The sequence below is a fragment of the Perna viridis genome, chromosome 10 (assembly GCF_037379345.1).
Source record: "Perna viridis isolate PV_CMFRI_1.1 ecotype Kerala chromosome 10, ASM3737934v1, whole genome shotgun sequence".
In the NCBI taxonomy this organism is placed as follows: Eukaryota; Metazoa; Mollusca; class Bivalvia; order Mytilida; family Mytilidae; genus Perna; species Perna viridis.
Window position 1 is genome coordinate 35,673,091 of NC_142454.1, and position 26,444 is coordinate 35,699,534.

General features: G+C 31.2%; 2 protein-coding genes across 6 annotated transcripts in view; one reads left to right on the forward strand and one right to left on the reverse strand.

Annotated features, from left to right (window-relative positions):
* On the forward strand, positions 1-21,596 carry LOC148605587 (palmitoyltransferase ZDHHC15B-like). Of its 4 annotated transcripts, XM_088550314.1 has the most exons (13): positions 1-135; positions 4,253-4,279; positions 4,671-4,765; positions 5,334-5,454; positions 6,357-6,426; positions 6,769-6,801; positions 7,603-7,723; positions 8,853-8,985; positions 10,010-10,136; positions 11,043-11,129; positions 11,958-12,061; positions 16,836-16,879; positions 18,548-21,596. In XM_088550314.1, exons 1-12 carry the CDS (start codon positions 21-23, stop codon positions 16,874-16,876), a joined length of 1,074 nt encoding a protein of 357 aa, XP_088406440.1. In that variant the 5' UTR covers positions 1-20; the 3' UTR covers positions 16,877-16,879; positions 18,548-21,596. The 4 variants fall into 4 exon arrangements, with proteins under 4 accessions (XP_088406440.1, XP_088406439.1, XP_088406442.1 ...); XM_088550313.1 differs by lacking the exon at positions 16,836-16,879; XM_088550316.1 differs by lacking the exon at positions 11,043-11,129.
* LOC148605588 (endonuclease V-like) overlaps positions 20,392-26,444 on the reverse strand; it is a 15,932-nt gene continuing 9,879 nt past the window's right edge. The window contains exons 6-8 of one of the 2 annotated variants that reach the window (XM_088550323.1): positions 25,938-26,066; positions 24,319-24,350; positions 23,412-23,555 (exon numbers count right to left, since the gene is read on the reverse strand). In XM_088550323.1, coding sequence (XP_088406449.1) covers positions 23,546-23,555; positions 24,319-24,350; positions 25,938-26,066 — 171 coding nt within the window. In that variant the 3' untranslated portion in view covers positions 23,412-23,545. Of the gene's footprint in view, positions 23,556-24,318; positions 24,351-25,937; positions 26,067-26,444 lie in introns of both variants that reach the window. The other variant, XM_088550322.1, reaches the window with a different exon arrangement.

Below are 26,444 nucleotides of genomic sequence, written 5' to 3' on the forward strand. Positions count from 1 at the left end.
AAGTGAGAAATGAAAACAAAATGGCCCCGGCTGCTGTCAGAATTTGTTGTTCTTGTGTACGATGGTTCCCGGTTGTTTTCATAACTGCGGTTGTGATCTGGTCTTACTACGCATATGTGGTAGCTCTATGTGCCTGTAAGTCTGTCATGTCATCACCTTTTGACGTAACCTTTCCATAACTGGCCCTCTAGACTATAGTATAACCAACTCTGGCTATGTTCTCATTCCTGAGTGACTTGACATGAAATTAAATAAAGAAGCCCTACATGTACCATAGAATAAGACGGGTTGTAACCAGGGACATATAATACAAACTAATATGAGGAAGGTGAAACCTTAAATGCTCCCTTTCATTATTTTTGTTAGTCTTGTTAATATTAACTTCAAATTTGGACATTTTTGTATAATGTGTTATGGGCATGGTATATGGTTTGTATTATCCTTATGCATTCTCCTATGGACATGGTCTAAAATATGTATGGGCCAAAATCTCCAGCTTTTTTAAGGAACTGTGAGTTGCCTTGGTCTGAAATGTTTTTGGATTGAATTGTTCAGTATTGATTATGTTTTTTTTGGAAATATTCTGGTGCCATGTTTAGACCATCCCTATCTTAGAAAAAGCTCAGAATCGATTTGTATTGAATCGTCGAAGCTAGTTTATGTTTTTTAGAGTGGTGTGGTCATGCGGTGCCGTTTAGACCATCCCTCTCTTAGAAAAAGCTCAGATTGTATTGAATCAACGAGGCTAGTTTATGTTTCCTAGACTGTTGTGGTCCTGAATCGCATTTACCAAGTATATGAAAGTGAAGCTGCCATTAAACTGTCATAAAGCTCTCGATTTTACATGCATAAACCAGATAATGATGCTTTATCTGCCCATAAGTATGCAGGATCTAGTTGATAATAGGACCATTTGTAATGGTTGAGTGCTGTCAAAGCACTTGAATAACCATGATTCACAATTTTCTGAGGAAAACATTATTTTTGTATATTGTTCAGTGCAAAATCTTGAGAACAAATTTAGTCTGGGAAAACATATGCTAGCTTCAGTAATTGAACACAAATCGAAACAGTTTTTTTCCAATATAGATATTTCCAAAAGGTCAAAAGAGTGTTTACAGAAATGATGTTATCAGTCTTACTCATATTTCCTTATGATAATGGACATTAAAGTCCAATATTGGATCGGATAGCTGAAACAGGTTGGGAATAAGACTTGAAATTAGTGCTAACCCCTGGTTTTGGTACTACCCCTCATATGGTGTCAATTTTTTATCCATTATACAATCAGGAAGTTTGGATATTGTCTTATTTTACATTGTACATTTGTATTTTATTAAAGTGGGAATATTGAATGTATTTTAAAGAATATTTTCTGAAGATTTAAAATTTATTCATGTTAACTCTGACATACAGTATTATATATGTAACATCAGCATATTAGATACTATAATAACATATTGGAAATCATGAAAGAAAAGAAAATGGTGATTAAATAAATAGATAAATGATATCAGTACATTTAAATATTTGTATACATAGCAGATATCAGAGCATAATAGCAACTTCCTGAATAAAAATTGCAAGTCTTTTATAAACCTCCACATCGCAAATTGACAAGAGACCTTGCATTTTAGACAAACTTGGATTTATTATAAAATAATTTGGTATAAGCTTATTTCGATAAATTATGATGACTTCATGCTGACAAACAAATAGCAAATAAAATTTTGCTAAAACTCTAAATTTGGTTAACCATATCCTATTATTACTATTTAATTGGACTAAGTATTTTTTCCATACCAAATTCCCTTTCCATAAAATTGTCCCCTAGAGGAATCAGAGATATAGCTTTCCAATTTGAAATACACTGATCTGATAAAACTTGTTTCAAATACACTTTCTTATAGATCATATCTGTTTGGTTCAAAAATATGTACCCAAGATTAATATTGTTTAATAAAGATTTGATACTGTTGAGCCATTTAAACTTGAATCGATCACTTTACATAAAATACTTAATTTTGTATCATCATTTAAGAGTCTATTCCAATATAACACCATTCTCATTTTCACTCAAATTTTGAGAGGAAATCTACCAAGCTCCCCATAAACAGCAAAATTAGGTATGGTATTCCTTGCATTTAATATTTGAATTAGGTGTGGTATTTCTTTGCACTCTGTATTTGCTTACAAAATTTCAAATGAACTTGTTCAATTGATTTTAAATTTTCATTTCCCTATACTTTACATCCATATAATAAAATAATTCTATCATTAAATCATAAAGCTTAAGCTGTATGTCTATCAGGATTTCTTCATTTCTTATACATTTATAATTGAAATGCTACAATTTTTGTGCCTTATTTTTTATCTTTTTCTGTGTATCAACAAATGAACCATTGTACTCGAAAATAACACCCAAGTATGAAAATGAATCAACATTGTCCAAGGTTTTACCTTGTATCATGAAAACAAAGTTGTCATTACATTTTCTCTTACTAAATATCATGACCTTTGTTTTTTTCTACATTGACTGTTAACCATCATTGCTCACAATATGACTGAAAAGTATCCAAAGACTCGCATATTATCTTTGGACTCTGATATAATTACAGTGTTGTCAGCATATAACAAAACAAATAACTCAAAATAAATATGATTTTCATCATGAAATTTGCTTTGGATCGTCACTAAGCATTTCCCATCTAAAATTATTGAAAAAGTTCTCCAAATCATTCAAAAATATTGTAAAAAGAAAAGGTGGCAGATTTTCACCTTGTCTCACACCTGTTAAACGTGGTAAAAATTTACATGCACAACCATTACATCTTTCACATGATTTTATATCTTGGTACAAATTATAGATAACTTTGAAGCATTTTTTCCCAGACAAGTTCTTGATACAGTATCAAAAGCCTTCTGGAAATCAATAAAAGTACAAAAAAGTTTTTACCAAAGAAAAATATAATACAACTAACTAATGTAATACAAAAATATTATTAACTGTAGAATACCCCTTTCGAAAGCCTGTTTGAAATTCTAATTAGTTTGAACGTTTATTGATAATGGATTTTCATAGCTTTCGAAGACAGCTAATCAAAGTGATAGGTCTGACATTATTTGGATCTGTCTTTGAGCCTTTGTCTTTATACACCAGCATGATTATTACTGTTTTCATGATTCTGGCACAACAATGTATAGACAAAATCTGAGGATTCTTAAAAAATTCATTAATTACATTGTCAATTCTTGCTGACATTCAGTTTTTATAAATTCTAGAAAAAAGGATGTATTTTATTTTGATATCTAAATAGTTGTGGGCCTTGAAATATTAAATGTACATTTTACTTGGGTCACTTCAAAAATAATGGAAATAAAAATATGCATCCTTTGCAAAAGTTACTTGTACATGTTATAATTACACAAGTATTCCCACTTTTTAACAATATTTCATATTAAGAAAACTTAATATCTTGATGAAAAAAATAAAACCCACCACATGAGGGTAGTACCTCTAACAGGGGTTAACCTTAATTTGAGGACTTGTTCTGAAACCTGCTAAAAGGTGGTAAAAATTGTTTCTTTAGGAGGGATTTAGATTTCAACTGCCTCATATTAAAAATTGAAAATAATATAGATTATTTAATTTTACTATCCAATGTTGGACATCTTATGCTAACAGAATTTCCATTAAAACAAGCAGACAAACACTATGATGAGGTCACAGGCTCTTGTGCAGTGAGATATATGGTGGGCATTGTCAATCCTGCAAATTCACAAGGACATACCCTCAATACCCGCTCACTCTTTGGGCTAATTTTCAAATCAATTATACAATTTCAGAGGCCTGTGTGAAAACCTATAAGTAGCCTTGACTCATGTTTAGATAAAAAAAAACAGTTGGAACTCACAGCTTTAAAAGCATTTTAAATAATGATGAGACCACATTGTTACGATAGTTCTTCATTCTTCACAACAAAATTAAGCTGAAAAATAAACATGATAACTACTCTTTCAACATCTGCCTCAGCTTGATTACAGTGTACTTCAACATAGTTGGTATAAAATCTAGTAGTGAAGGACAGGTGGAAAGAGTAGGTAAATAGTACTAGTGATCATCCGATGGAGCTGGAGTTGGATACATGTTGCAATTTTTTTTTTCATCACAGACTTTTCTTTGTAAATCTACTTTGATTATCATTCAGTTTCTAGTAATTTCCATATACATATATATAGTTTTCTTTTACAGATACAGTACCAAGCATAGCAGAGAAAGGTAATTCATTATCACTGATTTTTATTGTTTTATCTTTAAATTTAGTCTTTTTTTTTTAGCAAAGTCTATTGTATACATGATTAACACTAACTTAATACTGAAGTGCATTTACATTAAGTTTACACATATTTCTTTGAAGCATCAGGATAGTGAGGCACTTGTTCATTCCCAACTACATGTACATGATATTTAGTGAAAAGCAGTCCTGATTAAATTTGTGAAAAAAAATACTTCAAATGAAAAATCAAGTATCGTTGATTTTGTGGATCCTGTGTAATACTTACAAGTATGTTATTGGAGTCCAGAAAAAAAAACCACATTGTTTCTTGATTTACAATGCTGTAACTTAATAGTTTGACCTGCAAGCCATGACAACATGTTATTTTTTCAGTGATATATCTCCTGCTGTATCATCCAATACTGTTGATGTTTTTATGGTCCTATGCTAAGACTATCTTTACCAAGGTTGGATCCGTACCTAGATCTGTAAGTATCAAGAGCTTTCTTTCAGCATTGCTAATTTCAGGCTGATTATCTAAATAGTGTCTAGCTGATATATATGTGCTTTGTATTACTACAACAAAGAATAGAACGAACACAGATGAAGTCATTGATTAATAAATAATAATTCAGTAAGATTGAAAAAGTTTGAAATAAAAGCTTGTGAAAAAAAAGATTTATTTTTTGTTTGAATGTAATGTTTATATCATACATAAGTCCAAAAGTACATCAATTTTTTTAAAATCGGCGATGAATGGCTCATAAAATGAATATACAGTTCCCTAAGAAGGTAACAATATTTTGCACAAAATGAAGAGTTATCTGCCTTTTTCAATTACTTTCAATGCTTTCTAAATAATTCATTTCTCTTTATCTATTGCAGTTTATCAGAAACAAATATTCAGCTTCGAGAAAGGATGCATTGTGATCTGAAATAGATGAAAATTTTTTGAAAACAAAATTTGTTATGGGTCACCCACTGCCTGTATTTTATGTGGACGCCCTTTTTAATATGCAAATATAGTCACTATTGTATAATTTCTTCATATTTCAGTTTTATCTGAATCCACAAGAAATAAACAGATTAGAAAGAGAAAGAAATGAAGAAGCACAGAAACATATATTATTAGAAATAGCCAAAGATAAACCTGTACTTAATAGAACACATGCTGGCAGTAAGTGGTATTCTTCAACACAAAAAATAATCTGCTTTTTATCTTCAGTGCACATGTATTGATAACATGGACCTAAAGTATTCTATGTTATCATAGCAAAAGTACATGTTTAAACGCTAAACTTGTTTAGTGTGTATTAGCTGATAAATCCTGGTTATGTTATTTCATGTAGACAACGTCATTGCTTTTTGTAAGTTACACACAGAATGACAGCAGTTTGACGTTGAGACAGAAAATATAACGGTTAGCCTGACAGACTGACAGATCAAATTGCGCTGTTTTGTTATAACACTTAGCATGACAGGTCGAAATGTCTTGTTCTGTTATAATGATTAGTCTGACAGGTTGGGTTCATATAATGGTTAATCTGATAGGTCAAATTGTGATGTTCTGTTATAAAGGTTAGCCTGACAGCTCAAAATGTGATGTTTTGTTATAATGGTTTGCCTGACAGGTCAGAATGTGATGTTCTGTTATAATGGTTAGCCTGACAGCTCAAAATGTGATGTTCTGTTATAATGGTTTGCCTGAACTCAAAATGTGATGGTCTGTTATAATGGTTTGCGTGAATTGAAAATGTGATGTTCTGATATAACAGTTAGCCTGGCAGGTTAGAATGTGATGTTCTGTTATAACAGTTAGCCTGGCAGGTCTGAATGTGATGTTCTGTTGAGACATTCAATAATTAAAATTTGCATTATTGAATTTTTCACAGAAGATAATGTTGGGTTCCACTCACAATTGCTAAACATATAAATGTTTTTTTGACGAAAGCAACAAATTTGCAGTAATTAATACATGTAATAATTTCTGAATTGATATCAACTGTGCTTCTTGAAATAGCTTACAATTTTTATGATTTAGAACTGTAATAAATCACACCTTTTAATGTCTGATTACAGGTCCCAGATACTGTGAAAAATGTAAATGTATAAAACCAGACAGAGCTCATCATTGCTCTGTATGTGGACAGTGAGTATTTATTGTAGAAGTTGATATTCTGAAACTTCAGACATTGAGTCTAATTCTTCTGATTTTTTTTGTTAATTAGCAATCAAATTTACATTTGCTTATGGGAATTATTTTCAATGTGATTTGGACTACCCACGAAAACCTCAAAAATTGGTACTTTCACAGTAGGATCCAGGAATGTACATTTGTAGGTCAGGTGAAATGAACCTCCAACTTTTTTCTATGAATTTTAAAGTAGTTTCAATTTTGCCTGTTAGTAGTTATGATATTTACTTTGGTTGATTACCTTTTTTCTTTGAGAAATAAATCTTATTTGATATAATATATTGTTGTCTGTTGCAGATGTGTTTTGAAAATGGACCATCATTGTCCTTGGTGAGTTAAGATACTTTGATTTTTCTTTTAAACTGTACTACCGCAAAGTTAGTTTATATTAAAACAAAACCTTTTACTCACTATATTTTAGGACTAATGCTTAAAAATTCTGGTGATGCTTAATTTGTAGTTGCTTGTAATAAGACAGACAAAAATGCGTGGCAATTGATACAGCTTAATCAAAATATGTTAAAAAGAGGCCAATTCATGTTTGAACTTAATATGATTTCATGCTGTTGTCATTTATGTTAGAAAGGAGAGTTTTAAGCCTTTGAAATAGAAATTGGTATAAAATGACCACAAGAAAATCATATTTACAATATAAAACATGCACAAAAGAAGTAACCTTAATGCATTCTTTCATAAGAAAAAGGCAGATTCAAAAACTGAAACTGTGGGCTGTTCCATCTGTTAGCTAGCACATTATAAAATACTCAGTGTCAGACTAGTATAAAGCAGGGTATTGTTTCGTTGATCAGTCATACTCGTCCCAAAATGTACAGAATATCTGCCATATGAGATAAAATCATAATTAGTCAATATACTGAGACAACAATCTTTTTACCTACTTGGCAATACAATGAAACTTTAACTGACCACATTATTGGACATAGAGATTTGTTTAATGATGCAGGTGATAGGCTACATATGTATATTGGTTCAAATACATGTTGTATTGAAAATGATATGATGTGACTTAAGATGTCTAGGTTACACAGATTTCATTGTACCATTTTATATGTACATTGTATTAGAAATATGTAGCAGTATTATTTGAAAACATTTGTTTTTCTTTTACAGGGTGAATAACTGCGTGGGATTCACAAACTATAAATTTTTTGTGTTATTTCTTGGATATGGACTTCTTTATTGTTTATTTATAGCTTGTACTAGCTTGAAATATTTTGTAGAATTTTGGACAGTAAGTAATTGTTTTATAAACTTAATATGAGGCAGGTGTAACCTGATAGAGGACAAGTTAATATGTAAATGTATTCAAAATCTTCTTGTTACTTCTTGACTCTACTTGACACTTCTTGTCGCTTATTAGTTAGACTGATGTTACTTTGTGTTCGTACTTGGGACTTTCTGGCTTAGTCCAGAAAGGCCTTTTAAGGCATGTCTTGAGGGAAAAAAACATCTGAATTTAAAAAATTATGGAAGACCATATAACAAATGTTTTTTAGTGAAGGACATATGAATATACCAAACTTTGTATTGGGAAACTCCAAAAGAGATGACTTCCTGTCAGACTAAAATCAGGCTGTCTGTGCTTCCAAGCTATAACTTAATTTTGCATTAAATACTGCTACAAGGACTTTGTCCTTTTAAAATTGATTTTATTTATTGTATGAAATAGGGAACATAATATTTCATATGACTGCAAAATATTTGTGGTTGTATAATGATTTTATTCTATTATGAATTGTCTGCAGTGTCAGTGTCCTCATAGTCCGTCTGAAGGCAATAATTTTTGTGTATAGATCTTAAGAAGTTGTTTTACAAATGTTAGGCCTGGCTTGGTTTTTGGGGTAGTGATTGGAACCATTGAGGAAATTAGGGGTTAAAAAATGGCCAGATGTTAGGAAAATCAATATATTGAATTAATTGTATAAATATCTTTGAAACTGTACCATCAAGTACCATACCACAGATGGAAGGCTGGGATTGATTTTGGGGGTAGTGACTTGATTCATTTTGGAATGAGTCTCCAGAAACAAGCATTTTCTTGATTTCTGGACAATATTAATTAGCAGTTCAATACAAAAAAAAAGAAATGAGCAAATATCTATACATGATAATACTAAAATTATTCATCACTAGGTTTAATTCAATCTGATTAAATATACTGCTTTCGAATGCAATAGTTTTATCAATACATGTAATATTTTCTAAATTGATATCATCTGTGCTTCTCAAAAGAGCTTAGTATTAGTATGAATTAGAGCTACATATATTCAAACAGCAGTTATTAATCCTAATCATCGCAGAAAAAGAAGTTAGTAGGTAAAAGTTTCTGTTATTTACAGCCATTATTCTTTTCTTTCCAGGGTCATGGTAACAAAGATGTTGGTAAATTCCATGTTCTGTTTGTATTTTTTGTTGCTATGATGTTTGGTATAAGTTTGATATCATTATTTGGATATCATATATACCTTACATGCAGTAATAGATCTACTCTAGGTAAGTTAGATAGAATACAGTGCTCTGAAAGGGCAAATGTTATCTATACATGAATTCACACTTCTCATTCACAGAATTTTTTCTTAACAACCTTTTGACATCAGAGAAGCTCAGTAATTTTAAATTGTGACATCATTAATTTTTCAGTTGAAGAAGAATTCAGTATAAAAACAATGGGAAAATACATTATTATCTTCATTTCAGTCCACAAGTGTTGATATGTCTATCATTCAGATCTTCAATGGTATCCACAAGTGTTGATATGTCTATCATTCATATCTTCAACTGTGTCCACAAGTGTTGATATGTCTATCATTTAGATCTTTAATGGTGTCCACAAGTGTTGATATCTCTATCATTCATATCTTCAACTGTCCACAAGTGTTGATATGTCTATCATTTAGATCTTTAATGGTGTCCACAAGTGTTGATATGTCTATCATTCAGATCTTCAAAGGTATCCAAAATAATAAAAGTTATTTAACATTTTTAAAGCTTCATTCTGATGGAAATGCTCACACAAATAGTAATGAATTTGCAATTAAAAAAAAGCTGTGAGGAAATGTTAAAATGTACTATCAACTGACTTCATCAGTTATCCAGTTAATTTTTTTTCTCTGAAATATAAATGTTAGGGTAATGAATTTTCCTTTTTAACTACACTCTAAGGTATTTTTAGTGATTATTTTTTTTTGTAGGTACAGATATCTATTTAAAGCCCATTTATGTTTTTTTCGTGATATAGCGGTTACTGCCTGTCCACATTTCAAACAATAATTTAAAACAGTTTTAATAGATTTAATGTTAACATTGTATTTTCTCATGGAGTGAAGCTCCCATAAGTTTCTCATTGTTCCCCAATTTTCAGTCTTAGTTTTGAGACTTTCAATACCAAAGAGTGTAGACTGACATGTCATATACATTTTTTGTACATTGTAGCACAGCTATTTATTTGTTCCATTACTGACTTCCTCAGTATTACTTCTTTTCAACTTAAATAATTTTGGCTTATTTTTTTTTGTAGAGTCTTTCAGATCACCTGTATTCCAAACTGGAGCTGATAAAAATGGGTTTAGTTTAGGGAAATTAAATAACTTTAAAGAAGTCTTTGGGGAAAGAAAAATATTTTGGTTTCTACCAATTTATACAAGGTAAATAAGAGTTTGGTTTCGTAGTTTTAACATGGAGTTTTTGTTTGGGTTTCTCAGTTTTCTGTTTATAATGTTGTTGCTTTGCTTTGTTTTCTCTAGCAATTCTGCAGATGTATGATCTGTACACTTTCATTAACTGTCTTCTAATACATATAATTAACATAGGAGAGATGACTGATTTTCTTCAGGCTTATCTTGCATGTTTGAACTTGTTTCAATTTTGGCAAACAAGAACTGTTATTTGATCTGTTTTTATACTGTACAATTAATGTCAACAAATAAATCCTGATTTTTATTGTGTAAATATCTTTAATAATATTGAGTATTATATACATAAATGGATATATGGCACTGAATAAAGTAACTTAGTTTGGTATTGAAGAATCTAACTACTTGTAATACTTGACAAAAAGCATTATACACCACATTGCTGGTGATGTACTGCAAGTTTACATAAGTCTCTGGTTCAGTAGAGTTTCACTAAATATCTACCCATCTATGAAAAATTTCACTGCAGATGTTTGTGTTCTAGAAGAGATGGATTGTGAAATACTAATATCTCTGTGAATATGATTCCAACACTCAATTCACAAATGCAAATTTAGAGGTTCACTTATTTTTAGTCTAATTCAAACAATCTCTCTATTTATGTCATTAATGTATTAACACATAGCCTACAAAATATAATATTTCCAAAAATTACATGAACAAAGTAACTTGAAAAAAAACAAGACAAGATACTAATTTCTTTAAAATCTCCAAAAATCCAAAGAAATATTTCATTGTTGTCTGCAATTAATTTTTAAAATGCATTAGGTAAACAATTAAGCTACTGAACTTGTGATCTATGTAATCAACCTAATACTGTGCTTCTACCAGTTTGACACAACACTATGTAATTTTCAGTGACAGAGATGGGGTGTCCTTTCCTACACTTACCTCCAATAGTCAGTCAAACAGTAATTCCTACCAAACTATGGGTCAGACAGAAAGGTTAGCTCTGTATGATATCATAGATTAGATTGACAGAAGATGGGTTTCTCTGTGCTTTAGTATTGCACTTCAAATTTTTTTTCTTCAAGCACTATTAAAATATCAATTTTAGTATATTGACAATTTTTACTCTTATGTATGTGAAAAATGGAGTGGATTGATGATATGTAAGAAGTTATTCATTTATTATATATCAACAATTTACAAAATGTATGTGGTAAATGTTCTATGTTTGAAAATGTGAAAAAATGTAAGAAGACAATATTTTAATCTCTGTTGCTTTCAAGGTTTCCCTCCTTGCATGCCCCTGAAGCTAGCAACCTATCTTCTGTTATCTAGTAGATTTTAATAGGCTTGTTTGCATGGAATAATATTACTGTAAACTGGGAAATTTTCGTGCCCTCTTTTTTTTAAGTTTATGCTATAAATCTGCTGTTGCACAGTTTCAAATTTGCTATTGTTCTTCAAATTTTGCTGTAATTATCTTCGAAGAAATTTTTGTGTTATGGATCTTTGCCTGAAAATAGGGAAAATAAAACTGCTGCGAAAATTTCATGGTCTACAGTAATTAAAGAAATAAGAAAAGATGAGGACAACAAGTACATGAGGACAATTACCTTTGTTTTTTATCTTTTGAAAATTTCTCTTTACAATTAAAAATGAAGTATTAATGTATAATTCCATGTTTTACTGAGTAGTTAATATAATCTGTAGAAATCGCTTTCAAAGTATACACATATTAAAGTAGCCCTCACAATGAAACCTCCCTGAATGGAAAGGACACCCAGTGATTACTGTATGTTTGTAAAACAATGCTGTATATTACAGTTTTGGGGATGGTATTGCCTATCCAACAAGGACTGTGGATATAGCATCTGATGGTCTGTTAGGTGATAGACAACGATGGATGGAAGAGGGAGATGCTGATGGAGGTATGTTAATATACAGCTATTTATATGTACTGAACAAAAATCCTTCTGGACTTAGTAATATTAAGACTACCTTTACTGTTTGTGTTTTCTGAATATTGAACTAACAAAAAAAGTGGTTGTATAATGGTATGATATTGGCTTCAACATTTTGTTTTTGATCCTTCATGATCATGATGATCAAAATACCTTATGTCACCGGTCAATAACTGGAACTTTCCTGCTATTTCTGAACACTACACAAAAATATAGTCCAAATGTTATTCCTTTTATATCATTTAATACCTCTTTTATGACCAGTAATTATGTTTCTTCCAATTAATCAGCTCAATGATATTCTGTTATTTCTGCAAATAAAATTAAAATCTAGTCTTTATGTCAACTGAACATTTGAGGGACTCCATTTTAGCGTTGAAAGATATTAAGTGATAAATTTGCATTTAGGGAATTTATTTCTTGCAGTAATGTGTCTGGAAGCTTAAAATGTGTTAAGTATTTTCATTTTAACACACTTGTAAGTCAAATTCTCCAACCTATCATTAATATTTTACTATTTATAAACATGAAGTGAAGAGCAGTAGTTTTAACCAAGTAAAATTGGCGGGAAAATTGAGATTGAAAAAAGTGTCCAGTTATTGAAAATCTTGTGTTAAGGAAATTATTTTTTCTTAAGTTGATATTGGTTTTATTTAAGTATAATTATAATGTAGGATAAATACTTTGTTAATATAGCTTTTGAATAACTTTTGGATAGATTTAAAATTAGGGAAAAATGTGAAATGGAACACAAATTTGTAAATATGTGTGAATGGGGATCAGTAGTAAAGATTGACTTTCAGTTTATACATATTAAAAAAGGACAGTTCCTATTAGTATTTAAACTACAATGTATAATCACAATTCTTTTAACATCATATCATCATTTTGTTAATGCCATAATTTTCACAAGAGTCAAAAACCACTAGCATTATCAGCACTTGGATTTTCCTTTTGGTTTCTGGACAGTTACTTAAGAATAAGGGTATAGATAGCTATGAAATGGTATCACAAGGTGTCATACCACAAAGAGAAGGGTGGGATTAATTTTAGGGATGTGACTTAAATCATTTTTGAATTACGGTCCTAAAAAGTCCACTTTAATTCTGGTCGAAATGTTATCCTGTGTCATATTTTTCATCGCTGTCTAAATTCAGAGCTGTATCAAGCTTGAGAGGTACAGCATTTTACTTCTGTGGTCATATCAAGCTGCACCTGGCAAAGCATTTTATATTATGGTTGTTACAGCAATGATTAGGGGCAGATAAAAAATTTTAGGTTTAGGGGATGTGACACATTATACACAAATCAAAGAAACAGACTTAATTGTGAATAATTACTCACAGAGATAATTTATATTTATACAAAATTGTTGCGTTTTAGCTCACCTGGCCAAAAGCCATGTGAGTTATTGACATCACTTGGTGTCCGTCGTCATTAACAATTATACAAAACTCTTCTCCTCTGAAACTACTTGACCAATTAGAACCAAACTTGGTATGAATGTTCCTTGGTGTACCCTGCATAGAACTGATGTGGGGATTTTTGATTTGTCGAAAAACATGGCCACTGTTACTAAAAATAGAACATAGGAGTCAGACAGTGCTTTTTCGCATATATCTCCAAAACTGTTAGGTTTAGCTAAATTTGACATAGGTAAAAGTGTTCAGCATGATGAGATCTATTTGAGGTCAAAATTTGGTTTTAATCCATTAAGCCATGTTGGAGTTGTTGCCCTTTTTAAAAAATTTTTGCTATTTTTAGTGTTATTCTTTCAAAAATCTTCTCCTCTGACACTACTTTACCAATTTAAACCAAACTTAGTATTTAATGTTTCTTGGGGTATCCTGCATAGAACTGGTGTGGGGATTTTTAATTTGTCAAAAAACATGGCCATCTTTACTAAAAGTAGAACATAGGGGTCAGACAGTAGTTTTTCACGTGTATCTTCAAATCTGTTAGGTTTAGCTAAATTCTGTTGTGGGTTAAAAGTGTTCAGCATGATGAGATCTATCTGTTGTCAAATATTTGTTTTAATCTGTTAAGTCATTTTGGAGTTATAGCCCTTTTTTGACGTTTTTTTTTTGCTTTTTTTCATGTTATTTCTTTCAAAAATCTTCTCCTCTGACACTAGTTGACCAATTGAAACCAAATTTGGTACAAATGTCCCTAGGGTAGAACTGATGTGGGGATTTTTTATCCCTCGAAAAATATGGCCGCTGTTACTAAAAATAGAACATAAGGGGTCAGACAGTGTTTTTTTGCATATATCTCCAAAACCGTTAAGTTTAGATAAATTCTGGCATGAGATCTATCATTGGTTAAATTTGGGTTTTAATCCGTTAAGCCATGTTGGAGTTATTACCCTTTTTAAATGATATTTTCTATTTTTAATGTTATTTCTTTAAAAAATTTTCTCCTCTGACATTATTTGATCCATTGGAAACAAACTTGGTATGGATGTTCATTTGTGTATCCTGTATAGAATTTTTGTGAGGATTTATGATCCCTCGAAAAGCATGACCGCTGTTATTAAAAATAGAACATAGGGGTCAGACAGTAGTCTTCACAAATATGTTGTCATACCAGCAGACAAAGCCCAAAACAACATTGTTTTTGTCTGCAAAACATTGTTTTTGTCTGCAAAACGTTTTATATCCAATGTTTATTATCAGAGGTAGACGTAGAAAGTAATAGGAGTGATAAGACCTACACTGCTACCACTCTCTCCAAAGAAGAGATAGTGGAAAACCATAAATCTGTGCTATCCTCTTTTGGTCTCTCTACCAAGGACAATGATTGTGATTTACCGTCTATGTACTGGATTCCTAAACTTCACAAGAATCCATACAAACAATGTTTCATAGCTGGATCTGCAAAATGTACCACCAAACCTCTTTCAAAACTTTTAACTTTTATACTCGCAACTGTCAAAGAGGGTCTACAGTCCTACCACAACACTTGTTACTCCCGTAGTGGTATTAATTCAATGTGGATCCTGAAAAATTCGAAAGATCTTTTGGAGACAATCAGTTCAAGACTATTATCTGAATATAATAGCATTAAAACCTATGATTTTTCAACACTGTATACTTCTATTCCCCATACTCAGTTAAAATCCCGACTTAAAAACATTATACATCGTTGTTTTTCCAAAAAAGATGGTACACCTAGATACAAATATATAGTTCTTGGTAGAGATTCCTCATACTTTGTAAGAAATAATTCCAAATCATCTTCCAAATATACAGAGGAAGATGTTTACAAAATGCTGGAATTTTTAATTGACAACATATTTGTCCAGTGTGGTGGACGTGTTTTTCAACAAACGGTCGGCATTCCAATGGGAACAAATTGTGCTCCTTTACTTGCTGACCTATTCCTTCACTCATATGAGGCTGACTTTATAGCTGATCTGATCAGAAAGAAAGAATATCGTTTGGCTAGATCCTTCAATCTCAGTTTCCGCTATACAGATGACGTATTATCTTTAAACAATCCTAATTTCGGGGATTTGATACATCGCATCTTCCCAAAAGAACTTGAGATGAAGGATACTACAGACACTGTGAAGTCAGCCTCATATCTTGACCTACACTTAGAAATCGATGGTAAAGGAAAACTATTGACCAAACTTTACGACAAACGTGATGACTTTTCATTCAGAATTGTCAACTTTCCTTTCACCTGTTGCAACATCCCTTCGGCTCCTGCGTATGGAGTATTCATATCACAACTGATATGTCATGCCAGAGCTTGCCGAAACTATGCAGACTTTTTGTATCGTGCTAGAACTCTAACAAATAGGCTTCTGGAACAGGGTTGTGTTGCTACAAGATTGAAGTCATCATTACAGAAGTTTTATGGTCGTTATCATGAACTGGTGGATCGTTATGGTGTATCCATCAGCACCATGAAAACTGATTTATTCAACGGATCATAGTTTTCCTTTCCTCGTTTGTCTACCCTGGACTTGACTTTTTATGAGCAACTTGGCGGGTGTTTCTAGAAAAGCAGAGGATGCTTACCCTACCAATGCACCTGGTCCATGCTCCCAGTTTTTAGTGGAGTCCAAGTTGCTCATTTACTTTTGTTACTTTGTATGTATGATTTTAGTTACTTTATGTTCTTTTTTGTGTATGTCTGTTTTCCGTGTCTGGTCTTTGTCCCTGGATTGCATTCTTTTTATTGCCGCTGTGGCCTTTGTTCCCTTGATTACTCTTGCATATATCTCCAAAACCGTTAGTTTAGCCAATTTTTTTCAATAGCTGAAATGATCCTTATTATTAGGACTACTAAAGTCTTCAGGGACCAAAGTTGTCAGACTACTCCTTGTAAGAGTTATAGCCCTTGAAAGGGAAAAAATGTTTTTTTTTTTTTTATTACAGTATTCAGTCAATATCTTGAAAACTATGATAGATTAAAAGATACTTTCAATTGTTGAAATGATCCTTAGGATAAGTCCTACCAAAGACTTCTTGAGTCAAAATTGTTGGACAACTTCTTGTTAAATTTATTGCCTGTGAAAGGCAATATTTAACCAGGTGAGCGATCCAGGAGCCTCTTGTTTTATAGAAAGTTGAGTACAAGTATTTTGGACTGTATTGTAGATTTTACTTTAAGGCTGAACATTCTTATCAGTCCTGATTTTTAATCCTTCATTACTGCTTAAGTAATCAATTAGTTAAAGACTGAAGAATTTCTAACTCTCCGGTCTAACTAAATGTGTATCTATTTGTAGAGACACATCTCACTGGCTCCAGTACTAACCTTATCAAATGACAGGTGCCTCTATGTTGTTTGTAACCTTCTCTTTAGTTCTCTATGTCATGAAACATTCTCTCTTTGTTGTTTGTAACCTTCTCTTTAGTTCTTTCATTAAACATTTTATCCAGGAACTTGTGTTCATTGGTTTCAATTTTCAGTGAGTGCTCATGGATATATGAATTGAGCATTTTGTTTTCCAGTGAAACTTTCATTGCAAATTTAGATCAAGGTTTGACTTTACTGAAAGTTGGTACCCAAATGAACAGTAGTCCTTCAACAGTATCTTGCTTTTCCTATTGTTTCATCTAGCTCCCGTTGTTTGCCTTGGGGAACATTCTTTTTTTGCTCAGGAGAAAAACAGATGCTTTATTCTCAGAATGAAAAAAAAATTATAACCAATCAAGTCTTGTATATGCATGCTAAATGTGGTGAACCCTTTTTGTTTCTTTTTATGTGTCATTTTATTGTATATTGTTCACTAGTAGTATATCATACTTTAAATTCATTAATAATGAAAATTGCTGTTTTTAGCTCATGTCTTTGTTTATTGTCAACACTTGACTTTTTAAACTTTTTACTTAAGTAGCTTTCCAGCAAAGATTAACGCAAAATGTCATATACTGTAGGAAGCGTACATGTTTTTATTTTTGATATTTTTTAAGAATGTTATAGTTAACAGAAATTAGCATATGGCTTTTTATATAACCCTTGTTCTTATATAAAATGTATTATAGAATTCAAAGTTAAGGAAGATAACCTCTGTAAATGACACTGACATACATGTACAATAGAAACTATTGAATTTTTCTATGTGAATTATCTCCTAAGAAAATACAGATTGGAATGAATGATTTTACATTTAATCATATAGACCCGTAAAACAATTTAATAACAAAATAAATGTGTGTAGCCTCTTTCAGGGTGTATCATGTAGTACAGTATTTGCATGATTCTTACAGACTGCTACTTCAAAAATCTTTACCTCTAGGTCTGAAGAAGATCCATTCTCAGAACAATTATCTTTCAAATTTGTAGTTTCAAAATTAGTTGTGGGATAAATGTAGTATCTGTTTGTTATATTTGGAGTAAGTGTGATCTGCATCTTCCTTATGCTTTCAAACTAAATGAAATTGTAGGAAGAAAGGTGTGTGTTTTTTGTTGTTGTTATTCAATGTTCCTGACCAGATTTGAAGAAAACAAGTTAGTAAGAATGTTGAGAAAACGCTTCCTTTGATATAAGTAATGAATGTAGGAAGATAAAAATATTTGATTTATAAATAGTTTTTGTCTTGAATTAATTGTCCAAGTTACACAGCAGTAATGTTGAAAAATAAGTCATTTTAACATTGAAGTGTATTTTGATGAATAACTTCAAGAAATTCTAGTTGATTGATACATGTATCAAATTATTTCTTTTTAATTTTTCATCAATTCAAGAAAGAAGGAAATTGACCAATAATGACTTGATAGCATATTTATCATAATTCATGAATTTAAACATATGAGATCCGTATAAGTGATTCAGGCTACTTAAAGCCTAATACATATTGTAATATCATTTCTTTAAAATTTAAAAATAGTAATTTCTAAATACATGTACTAAGTTTATATGTACTACATACATGTAGCTTCAATGTACATTTCTTACTGATAAATATAACAAACAATGTTACATTTCTATTACAGATTTTAACAGCCACTTTAATAAAGGAATGAACTACAGATAGGCTGTACACGAGTGAAAGAACAAAGACAGGACTTCTAAACTGATATGGAAATCATGGTACAACTATCTTACAATGAAAAATTACTTTTTATAAATCTAGACTTTTCTTTGTATCAATTTACACATTTATGTCTCTGCTGTTTTCATTTTTTACACTTACTTAACATTCACCATATCAATAAATTTATCAGTTTTTTTTTCTATGTTAGATAAGATGATTTTAAAGTTCTAACAGATTTTCAGATTGTCAATTTCTAAGATAGTCTTGTTTGTAATTTTTGGGTTTTTGATCCTTCTGGATTAAAATGTCTTATGTTGCCGGTCCATAACTGGAGCCTTCCTATTTCTGAACACTACACAAAAATATAGTCAAAATGTAATTCCTTTTATATCATTCAATACCTCTTTATAATAAGTAAATATATTTTTTGAAATTATTCAGCTCAATAATATTCTATTATGTCTGCAAATAAATTAAGATCTAGCCTTCATGTCAGCTGAAGGGACTCTTTTTGGCCTTAAAAGATATTTAGTAATTAATTTGCATTTAGGGATTTTTTTCTTGCATTAATGTGTCAAGAAGCATAAAATGTTTTATGCATGTTTCATTTAACACACAAACAGTCAAATTCTCGGTCCTATCATTAATATTGTACAATTAATAAACAGGAAGTGTAGAGCAGTGATTTTAACCCAAGTAAAATTGGTGGGAAAATTCAAATTGATAAAAGTGTCTTGTTTTTCAACATCTTGTGTTCATCTAGGGAATTATTTTCTTGAGCTGAAATTTGTTTTATTTGAATATAATTACAGTGTAGGATAAACACTCTGTATGCATAATTTTTAATTTAAATGCCCATTAACTTTTGGGCAAGTTTAAAAATTGAGGAAAAAGTTGAAATAGAACAAAATTTGTGAGTGTGTGTGAAGTTGGATCAGTAGTATGGATTGACATTTAGTTTATACATATTAGGAAAAAAACAGTTCATAATAATAATTAGAATGCAAATGTATGACAACTTAATTTAACATCTGTGATTTTTGTAATTTTGTTCATGGTACAATTCTCACTAGAATCAAAAACCTGCAGTGCTATCAGCACTTTGATTTTTCAAAATGTTTTTGTTTGTCTATTTAAGTGTTGTTTAATGAATAATAATAAATTTTGATTCAAATTATACCATAAAAGGTCTACCATGTCATAGTCTCTGTGTAGTTACCATTGCCAAAAATGCAATGAGAAAATGTAGTATGAGAAAGGTCACATCATTATCTGAACTTGAATTTTTTGCATCATTCATTATTTTTGTTTTGTTTTGACTGTTATTTCTATTAATCAAACTGATATTGTTAAGTTCTTCCAATATTATCATACTGTCTAGCTATTGAGGAAACATTTGAACATCTAGTGAATTGTACATGATATGTGGATCACTAAAAATTCTGTTCTGCTTGTCATTGTGAACACTGTCTAGCTATTGAGGAAACATTTGAACATCTAGTGAATTGTGCATGATATGTGGATCACTAAAAATTCTGTTCTGCTTGTCATTGTGAACACCCATTTTGAGATAATATTTAACTTAAAATCAAGCTTTATGTATGAAGTAGTTGTCATTATTTAGTAGATCTGTAATCATGATTTATTTTTATCCATCTTTTTTTGTTATGAAACACACAATTATTATGTTTACTCTTCACTCTCATGCTATATTACCAAAAGTTCAAAGAAAATAGCTTCAAGATTTCGTTAAAGGAATCTCTTTTTCTTTCAGGGAATGAAACTGTTAAAAATCGCATGTCACATGTTTTTGTTGATGCTATGTTTACTGTACTAACACACCAAGGCAGATGTCAATTTTTATTTTTATACATGTACATATTATCATAGTATTTACTGCCAGCACATTTGTCAATTTTATCTCGTATGGTTAGTGGCATTGTGCAGTGTATTAAGAAATGATGCAGTCTTTTATTCTGTACATGGTCTGACTGGGTTGAATTTGCATTTACATGTAAGGTCATAGATTTGAAGTTATTTTCAATAGATATTGTCAAAAAAGGGGAAAAAACATGAAAAATGTGAAACAAAAACACAGCCCTTACCTTCAATGATGTTTATTATGTACTTACTTGCTTCCACTAATATTGTGAAAGGCTTGAGTGATTGCTTTTTGAGTTCATTTAGTTTCACAATCTTTTTCTTGAATTTATAAACTGTAAAAATTAAAGTTTGTGGGATACCTGTTTTAGCAGAGTGGTCAAACCCTGGTTGAAATATAATTTTTTAATACCCTTTGGCTACTATGTTCATAGTAATGTAACATTTTATTCTGCATCAATTTTACAACAATGCCAAAAAAAACATTGAAAATTGTGTTTACATTGCCTATATTTACACATGAATACTTACATTTTGTTGCTTTCTAAAGAGATCAAGGAAGACCCCAATGCAATTAGAGACCTCAGAAATAAAACCACTGATTAAAAAAAAATGGATTATTCATTCTTCATAAAACAAAATTCATCAAGATACATGTCCTTCCCATGGCCAAAGTGTTGAAAGGGTAGTTTATAACTTCTTCACTGAAATCCTGTGAACCAATTAATTTGAGTATCCATTTCTCCCTTTGTTTACACCCATTTTGGCTGTTGTTTAGTAGTCACTTATCATTTTGAGAAAATTATTTTTCATTTCACTGTAGTTTGTACACACAATTTAATATTATACAATTTATATTCTTTACAATGGCACATTGGGATGGCATCGTACAAGTAAAATAGTATACAGTCAGTAATGAAATAAATATCGAGTCCCTTTTACACTGATAAATAGATATCAGATGTTATATTAGTTCTAGTTGTATTTGTTTTGTATCTCAAATTGGCACATACCTACATTTGTTTTTTTCCTAATCATTGAGGTATTTCATGGTTTATATGTGATTAATTAAACTTCATTTATATTATATTGAGTTATGACTCATAATAAATGTTTGTTTTGTATAATTTGAAGTTCTCTTAAATTTATTAGTGAAAACTATAGCTAGGGGAACTGAGCTGTTAGTCAAATGACAGAAACAGAAAATAAACCAGACCAGTAACATGTCTGAACCTGTGTCAGTCATATATTAGTTAGCACATGAGTATCTCCAAGATTTAAAAATAAAACATGAAGCAAGTGACAAGAAAACTACAGTGTGGGTTTAAAAATTTCCAAAAGTAATGAACTAATGATAGCATATACTGCTGAAATAAAATGTTTGAAAAATTAATCAAATTTCTCCAGAATATGAGAAGCACGTTTTCAATATGTATACAAACACTGTGCAAAGATGAAATTATTCTGGATTAATTCTTCTTGAGGTACACATTACATTAAGTTTGTGTCCCTATGCGTGACAGTCATACAGATGTAGGAGTCGAGAGGCTGCTGTTGGGGACTCTGGTAAAAACAATGGAAATTGAAAACTGTAATCTAGTTTTTATCACCTCAGTGGTTTATCAAGAATACATAGAATGTGGTGGTATTACAGTATATATGCTATTGTCATCTTCAATGTTGCCATTGTCTTAGTAGACATGGTATGGTGTCTGGACAAGAACGAGAGTATAAGAGTAAATTATATCTTCAGGTGTCATGCAACAACAAGAAGGCTAGGATTGATTTTGTAGGTTAAATCTACGGAAAAATTTATGAAAACATTTTACAAACTATAATCTTTGACATTATATTAACTAAGATAAAAAACAGTAATTACAGCACTTCATTTCCTTTTTACCGGTATGTGTGGGAAGGTAAAAAAGATATAAAAAAAAAAGGCAGAAAATAACAAGAAAAATTTGTTAATCAAATTTTATGTATTAAAATATTCTTCCATTATTGTATATTAAAAAGTAAACAATAAAAAAGTTGATAAATAACAAAGCATCACAGATTTATTCTATAAATTGTAACTTATGCTTTGAAAAAAAAAATATATCCTGTTACTTAAATTTAAAAAAAAATGCAAAGTGAGCAGACCAGTTCAGAAGTCCACAAGTAATATAAAATACAATCATGATTTCAACAACAAGGTTTCCCATTACAAAATTAATTAAAAAACCACACTGTTGCAAGCAATGACATGCTAAGTAAACCCAACTTGTATGACAATCCCAGGAAATAGGAAGTTGATATCAGATACAAACAAAAATTGGTAACAACATATGATCTATCTAAATAAAGCAATGTACCAAATTTTAAATCGTTCTATCCAGTGAAAGCACAAATTATCGTGACGAAAATTTTCTTTATCACTCAATATAGTGAAAAAATAATGCTTAGTCCCACAAAACAGAAAGTTGATACTTGACATTTGCTAAAATGGCTTACAACATGTGCTCCATCTATATAAAGCTACACTCAAAATTTTAAATCCACACTGGGTGTCAAATAATTGTAACAAATCAGATAGATGGACAAGGTGATTCCAATATAACACCCAAATGTTGAATGTGATAATTAAAAGATTTTTTTCATTAAAAACATTGATCACATTCACACTATATCATTCTACTGAAATGTACTATGTTCCACTGGCAGATCCACTAGGGGAGGATTCCTGGGGGTTGAAAAAAAACCTCTTTGTTTGAAAATTTTGATAATTATGTACAAAAATTGAGCAAAAATAAGCACATACTAGCCTGGAAACTCCCTTTGAAATACATGTACTCTGGATCTGACCTTGTGGTGAGTCATACTGAAATTTACAATAACTAAAGATCAAGTATTATAGAACTTCATAATTCATTAAACAGTGTACAAGTACTTTCTAAAAGTACTTCAACATCATCTATTTGTTTACAGTCATTTTCTGTATGAAGTTTGTCTTTTATTTTTGCTTTCTTCTGTGTTTTATTACTGGTTTGTGAACTTTCACCTTTACCAAAGTTCTCTCTTAAATATTCCCTACTCCTCATGTCAGCCTACAAATAAAAACATTGAAAATACCAAAATGCAGATTGTGACATTAACCATTATTTCGTAGCACAAACACATTTACAGTTTTTTAATAGATAAAGGGTGTCATGTATATGTGTATACTAATGCAGTAAAACTTATTCAGTTTGCAAAATATGACACAACACTCTATTTATATATATTGTCCCACCTTTATCTTCAAAAGTTTGCAGGTATGCAATAAGAATACAAACATATTTCTGTCTTAATGCAAACATAAATCTTTAAAAAAAAACCTAAGAACAATGTCCTTTTTTTGATGAAAAAAACATGCTACACGTTTAAGTTACTATTTTCAAATCCTTGCTAGAACACTGCAGTGAATGGTAAACAGATAAACAATAATGCATACAATTAGTACTATCTTAGTTCATGATGTAACAATGGTACAAAGTAGATTGATTTGTTGTTCTCATTACTTGCTTTATAAATATGTTTAAACTAAAACTAAAGTACATTTATGCATTCACTTTTTTTTCTGAGTTTCCAACATTCCTCACACAAATTCAATTGTAATGTGTTTGTGTAGAAGAAGGGAGGTAACTGTAACATTGAAAACATTCTAAAATTGAAATTTAGTTTAAGATGTATAATAGAGCACTGTCAAAAAGAAAAGAGAAATTTGAATAACAGTGTCCTTGTATTTGAAGATATTGCATTGGTTTTTGACAAAGTGTGAAAATAATAACAGAATTAAAAATCAGAAAAAAGCTAAATAAATTAACTTACTGTGAAAGTACTTTTTTCATGGACTCCAATTTCTGTGGATTAGGGAAGAAACACAAGTTCGTGAATATTTGAATTCATGGTTTTGAGGTTTTTAGTATACAAATCAATGGAAATCTCCTTTTTGTTGGGGACCAAATTTCATGGTTTGGTCTAACCACGAAAACCATGAAAATTGGTACCCCACAAACTATAGTACTTTCACAGTATAGCTCCAATTTTTTAGAATAAAAGTAAGGCAGTGTGTTATAGTTCAGAAAAGTCCAAGAACAATAACTTTGTCAAAACAATGGAGTAAAACGAAACTTAAAACACATTGTAACACATCATGATGCATACTGAATATTATGTCAAAATCTGTATCATATGGCCTGTCAACCTGATACCCTTACCCTATATCAACCCTTAGGTTGATAACAGCAGGTTTTATATATTTTGACATGTCATGTTCATTGTATCATCTATACTTTTACACTTTCAAGTGTGTTCTGAGTACGGTTGTGATATAGGGTGCCATATTGGATATACAATATAGGTACAATATAGGCCTAGGCGTGTGATTTAGAGTAAATGCATATTCAAAACATATTTTTCTATTGAAATGCATACAAAACCTATTTTTATATGTAAGAGAATATAACATCAAAACAATTAACATTTAGCATGTAATAATCCCTACCATTTTCTGGTGAGGTCATACAAATATTTATATATAGACAGTGCATTGACTTCTTACATTTCTTCACCACAAGTGGCCCTTGATGGTGATGCTACAACTAAACAGGCAGTCCATGCAAGTATATGAAAGTAGAAGGTGCAAAAGTATTGTAAAAGAGTAATTAAGGGAACCAAGGTTATAGCAGTAATCAAAAGAATGTAATCAAGGGACAAAGACCAGACATGGAAAACAGACATACACAACAAAGAACATAAAGTAACTAAAATCATACATACAAAGTAACAAAAGTAAATGAGCAACTTGGACTCCACTAAAAACTGGAGCATGGACCAGATGCACCGGTAGGGTTCATCTCTCATCCTCTGCTTTTCTAGAAACACCCGCGGAGTAGCTCATAAAAAGTCAAGTCCGGGGTAGATAAACGAGGAGACGAAAAATATGACCTGTTGAATAAATCAGTTTTTATGCTGCAGATGGATACACCATAACGATCCACGAATTCATGATGACGACCATAAAACTTCTGTAGTGATGACTTCAATCTTGTAGCAACATAACCCTGTTCCAGAAGCCTATTTGTTAGAGTTCTAGCGCGATACGAAAAGTCTGCGTAGTTTCGGCAAGCTCTGGCATGACGTATCAGTTGTGATATGAACACTCCATACGCAGGTGCTGAAGGGATGTTGCCACAGATCAAAGGAAAGTTGACAATTCTGAATGAAAAGTCATCACGTTTGTCGTAAAGTTTGGTCAATAGCTTTCCTTTACTATCGATTTCTAAGTGTAGGTCAAGATATGAGGCTGACTTCACAGTGTCTGTAGTATCCTTTATCTCAAGTTCTTTTGGGTAGATGCGATGTATCAAATCCCCGAAATTACACTGTCAATACATTTGATTGCTCAAGAAGAATGATTGCAGTACAAAATGACTATAACATTTTACCTGTCTGGTTGGTTCTGGTACCCTGTGTTTACAGCACCTGTGTACTAGCTCCACAGCAGTGTCTAATGTGACATGGTGACCAGTTGATATGTAAATGGGGTTTGCACTTGTATCACAACTTCTCAAAGCCTACAAAAACATGTCTTATTAACACCAACTCTGGAAGATACAATTTATACATACTAGTTGTACAACAAAGGAGATGAATAATAAAGAGAACAATTTCATACTTTTGATCATAGTGGACTTAGTCCTCAAAACATTTCAATATCTATAAGAATTTAAATATCAACTAATCACTAACACTAGTTCAAGGCAAATTAGAGAATACTGTGTATAAGCATATATTAAAAGAGATGTTTCAAGCACTTATTGATTTGACCCAACTCCTGAAGAAAAATGTAAATCAATATCCATCATACATGTATTCAGTTATGTTATACAGTACCACAATTAGTACACAACACTTACATACTACAATCTTAAAGTATTGAACTGGCCCGTAGC

What these genes read in the sequence shown, in the direction of transcription:
- LOC148605587 (XM_088550314.1), top strand. Translation starts at nt 21, where the DNA reads ATGGCCCCGGCTGCTGTCAGAATTTGTTGTTCTTGTGTACGATGGTTC. An exon ending in TGTGGTAGCTCTATGTGCCT is followed by an intron (nt 136 to 4,252) that starts GTAAGTCTGTCA and finishes TTTCTTTTACAG; the next exon opens with ATACAGTACCAAGCATAGCA. An exon ending in ATTTTGTAGAATTTTGGACA is followed by an intron (nt 7,724 to 8,852) that starts GTAAGTAATTGT and finishes TTTTCTTTCCAG; the next exon opens with GGTCATGGTAACAAAGATGT.